Source organism: Centroberyx affinis, unplaced genomic scaffold, assembly GCF_046629955.1.
Source record: "Centroberyx affinis isolate AG114_WGS23_722 - 3 ecotype Tasmania unplaced genomic scaffold, CSIRO-AGI_Caff_v1 ptg006591l_1, whole genome shotgun sequence".
Taxonomy (NCBI): Eukaryota; Metazoa; Chordata; class Actinopteri; order Beryciformes; family Berycidae; genus Centroberyx; species Centroberyx affinis.
The window spans coordinates 50-5,000 of NW_027283340.1; the positions used below are offsets into that span (position 1 = coordinate 50).

The window sequence follows — 4,951 nt, forward strand, 5'->3', positions numbered from 1 at the left end:
TTTACTAGTTTAAAAAGTGTATTAGTTTAACAAGTTTACTAGTTTAACAAGTTTACTAGTTTAACAAATGTATAGTTAAACTATAAATTTATTAAACTAGTAAACTTGTTAAACTATAAATGTATTAAACTAGTGAACTTGTTAAATAAATGAAAGTTTATTAGTTTAACAAATTTACTAGTTTAATAAATGTATAGTTTAACAAGTTTACTAGTTTAACAAATGTATAGTTTAACAAGTTTACTAGTTTAGTTTACAAAATGTGTTGTGGTTGCTGTCACCCTCTAGTGGTCAGAAAAAATCGCTTAGTGTAGCTTTAAATACAGTTTCTATTCTAATCCACAACTTGATTATCCAGTCAGCTCTTCCTGCTTTGAACTGGGGCGGGTCTTAAATGCTGATTGCCATGATTGTTGAGCACCGGTCGTTTTCTGAACTGGGGCGCGGCCTACACGCTGATTGACATGACTCAGCACCAATCGAATTCGCTGACAAGTAGGCGATGTACACACAAGAGCCAATCAGCGCTGGTAATCTGTCCCGAAGAGGGAAAAAAAACAAAAAGAAAGAGTCGTGCTTGTGTGCATTCAGGTGCTATCGGATATATCTGAAAAACGAAGGTCCCCCTTGGAAATTTTGCTACCCGAGTTTCCGAGTTATAACGCAATGGTGACCTTTAACCTTTTCAACAAAGTTTTGTGTCAGGCAACAGTGAGAAAGCATACACATTTATTGCAAATTTGTTGATATGCAGACTAACCTAACATTGTTTGAATGAAGTTTGAATGGAGTACTAAACCGACTTGGGAGTCCCCAAGAGTACCGATTGACGGACCTTCCCAGCAGCACGTGAACGCACCATCCAGTAGGTCGGTCAGGAGGAGGAAGCTGATGTAAAGTCGCATGTCCACGGCTCGGTAGAGACCGCCGGTAGTCGCTTGTTGTGGGTTTATCCTCATTTTAGAAGAAGGTGAATCGGACTTCCCCTCTCTGGTTTTCTTCTGCGGACCTGAGCTGTCATGGCGGAGGAGCTAACGAAAGGTGTGGAACAAGTCTCAGTGGGTAAGAAATAAGAAATAAAAAAAAGAAACTAACGCTAACTGCCAGCTAGCTAGTTTCGGAACGAGCCGTGTGGTTCAATATTGCATCAGTTGCAGTGAGGTTAGCAGTTAGCATGCTAGCTAGCTTAGCAGCAGCTGTCTGCTTGGACAGTGTAACGTTATCGGTCTCTGATTCAGTGATCACCGATTCGGGAGGTTTAAATGTTTGTATTAGCTGCGGGTTGACGGCTGAATGAATTGAATACAAAGAAGTATGACCCAGATGGAGGCTAACGGTTTCTCTTCTCTTTGGCAGCCTGCCTGTCATTCTCCTCTTGGTAGAACAGTGGTGCAGTAACCAACACACTCCTATGGTTGCGTCAGTTACGCAGATCGCTAATTTCACCGATTTGGGTAAATGTAGTGTAAAATAGTGAGCAGGTGTGGAGTCTCTAATGCAGGACTCGGGCGGTCCTGTCATGTAACAGCGGGATCCGTGGCGAGGATCCTCTCCCCATGTGTCACCGTGTCAGACCGCACCGGGCCGGGCCGGGTGGGCTCACCGGCTGTTCTCATGCACGTGAAGTCTACATGGAAATTACACTTATTATTAGCAAATAACACAGCAGTCGTTCTCGATTGTAGATCACCCAATCGTGCCGTTTCGTTCAGTATTTTGGATGAACGGGAGATCAAACTGTAAGTAATTTGCCACATGTGTCATATTCAGTCTCAGTTATTCTTCATAGGCTGGACATGGCGCCTCTCCGCGTGTTTTTAATTTAAGAATAAGCACTTCTCTGATTTGATTGAAATGAAAGTGGATTGAGGTCAGCTTTGATTCAGCTTCCTCTTCCTCACGACGTCCTAGAAACCTGTCTGTTGCTGTCTGTCTGTTGCTGTCTGTCTGTTGCTGTCTGTCCGTCTGTTCAGATGACTAAGCACTTACACTTTTTGTTTACACTCAATATTGCTTCGAGAGAGAAAACTGTCTGGACCTGATTCAGCCTTCCACAGTAAAGCAAGACTGTTGTAGCTTTTGTGGAAATACTTAATTACAGCGATTTGATCAATCAAAATTAATTGATCTGGATTGTGTACCTTTGTGGCCAAACTTCATCGGTACTGTGTTATAAATTCTGAACTGTTCTGATAGGCTATGAGTGATTGTATCTGATTTTTGATGTAATTTATGCTAACCAGAGGTGTGACCAAGTCAACTCTGCTCGAGTCCCAAGTCAGTCTCAAGTCTTGAGGCTCAAGTCTCAAGTCAAGTCCCAAGTCTAAATGTAGATTACCAAGTCAAGTCCATGTCATTAATGTCAAGTCTCAAGTCTAAATGTAGAACAGCAAGTCAAGTCAGAACAAATCAAGAGTCCAGTATCAATTTAATATCTTAAAGAAAACTAAATATCTAGGACTTTTCAATGCAATATGGTTTTAATAGGATAAAAACTCGGTAAGAGCATCATGAGTTTGATTTCTATAATCAGTTTCAACTTCAATAAATTCAATCATTCCATACAAATTCAGAAAACAGAATTTAAATTCAGTCGTCTGCTGGAACAAATCTCATCACTTTCAATCTAAGTCATTTACACAAACACAAGATCTCAAGTCAAGACTTTAGAAACCTTTTCAAGTCATCAGAGTACAAGTCAGAGTCAAGTCCAAAGTCACCAGAACCCAAGTCAAGTAACTAAGAAAGACTCTGACTTCATCCTGATGTCCTCCATGAGTTTCTTCATGCTTGTGGACGGGACGCTCTTGTGTTTCAGACTGACCAGATGGATTCTTAATAAAAATCTTTCCTAGTGCAGCTTTCAGACTTGTTCAGGTCACTGCTGCCTGGCAGTGTGGCAGACTAGAGGGGAATGTTCAGACTAGGGGGGAATGTTCAGACTAGAGGGGGATGTTCAGACTAGAGGGGAATATTCAGACTAGAGGGGGATGTTCAGACTAGAGGGGAATATTCAGACTAGAGGGGAATGTTCAGACTAGAGGGGAATGTTCGGACTAGAGGGGAATGTTGCAGCTCACATTGCAGGTTTGTGTTTGCAGGTGAGCTGTACGTGTCGGACAAAGACGGCAGTGACCAGGATGGAGACGGGACGGAGCAGAAACCCTTCAAAACTCCTCTCAAGGTAAACGTCTTGTTACTGAAAGTATGTATGCTGATAAAACCATTTGGTTCATAGAGAAATAAAGTTGCGAGGTGGGGATCAGAGCCGGTCCTGACCTCCATGGGTCACTAAGCAAAATTCTGCTAATGGGCCCTCCTACCTGACCCGTGAGCCATGTAAACCATTTGCCACACAGTCACACCTGACACCCCAGTGCTCCCACTACAATCCTCCCTCCTTTAAAAACAGTTTGCTCCATCTGTCGGTCTAAGAATAAGTAGACCTATACAGAACAGAATGAGGTATAAACAAACAATATGTATTGAATAGAATATTTTCTATAGAATCTTAAGATAAGTGAATATTAACATGAACATAAATAAGAAATTATAGAAAATATAAAATGTAGAAAATAATAAAATATAACACTGAGCTTTGGCTCTGCTGCCTGGTAATTAGTCCAGGCCTCACAATATTATACAATTAGCTTTGGCTATACAATGTAAACATAAGCCTATAGGCTATGGCTGCAGCTTTATGTCTCAAAACAGTAAAATAAAACCTATACAGCTGTGTGATTATCTTGTGGTCCCCACAGAGGCTGCTGCTGGAAAGCACGAGTTTCATTTTGTGCACGCTCATATGAACGCATGTTCACGAGCGACGCGGTTATCTTTTCCGAGCTGCAGTCTGTAAACACCGTTGCCTGTTATTTATCAAATGTAATAAATAGTTGTATTTCACTCTCACTTTTGTCAGGCACAAAGTCACAGAACAGCCCTGGAAGTGGCTGCAAGCAAGACACAGACAGACCAAGAGACGCACTGCAAGCAGCACATCAATTTAACATTACTGTTATTTGCCGTTATCAAACTTGGAGAGGAGAGAATGAAGTTTACCTGATTGCTGTTCCCGCAATTCACTCTCATGGGGTTTTTTTTCCTCTTTTCGTGACCAGAAGGATAGTTCCGCTTCATCCTCTCATTGAAGTTGTAAACATCGACACACGCTTTGACACGAGGGGGGGGGGCCCTACGCAACTTGCGTAGTGAGCGTATAGGGCCGCCCGGTAGGGCTGGGCGATATGGACCAAAAATCATATCTCGGTATTTTTAGGCTGAATAGCGATACACGATATATATCTCGGTATTTTCTACGAAGTGGGCTAAATTTTCAGTTGTAAGTAGGGCTGGGCGATATGGACAAAATCAAATATCACAATATTTTTTCCAAATACCTCGATATCGGTATTGCGACAATATTGTAGGGATGACTATTGGTGCTTTCACAAAATATTTACACAATGAGATTTTTGATAAATAATCATCAGTAATGTGGATATAATGACTAAGTGGGTAAAGGCAAATAATAAAACAGCTAGAACAGTCTGGTAAGTTCAGAAAATGACATCACTTTACTGTAATGCAGCCTTTAAAACCAGGAAAAGACACTTATGCCATATCACCATATTACGATATCCAAAATCTAAGACGATATCTAGTCTCATATCACGATAACGATATAATATCAATATATTGCCCAGCCCTACCGCCCGGCTCTGGTGGGGATGCAATTCTCAGTGGAGATGCAGAATTTGGGGCATTGGAAAAGTGCCATAGTTCCTCATTTGAGAAATGGCACTGCACTAGCATTTTTTCCAAAACTGGTATTCTGTTTTTTAGTGTTTTACATTGTATTTACAATCATTAGCATGAGATGCACACTTAAGCCTGGGGTTGGGCTGGTTTGACAGCCAATAACAGCTCAACACTAACCTCTGTGCTCCGT

At 41.4% G+C, this 4,951-nt stretch overlaps 1 protein-coding gene across 1 annotated transcript in view; it reads left to right on the plus strand.

Annotated features, from left to right (window-relative positions):
- Positions 1 to 879: 879 nt before the first annotated feature.
- nars1 (asparaginyl-tRNA synthetase 1) overlaps positions 880 to 4,951 on the plus strand; it is a gene marked incomplete at its 3' end in the record, with an annotated part of 13,784 nt that continues 9,712 nt past the window's right edge. Inside the window, exons 1-2 of the mRNA XM_071512870.1 lie at positions 880 to 1,062; positions 3,102 to 3,184. Of these exons, the coding sequence (XP_071368971.1) occupies positions 1,020 to 1,062; positions 3,102 to 3,184 (126 nt within the window). The remainder of the gene's footprint in view (positions 1,063 to 3,101; positions 3,185 to 4,951) is intronic.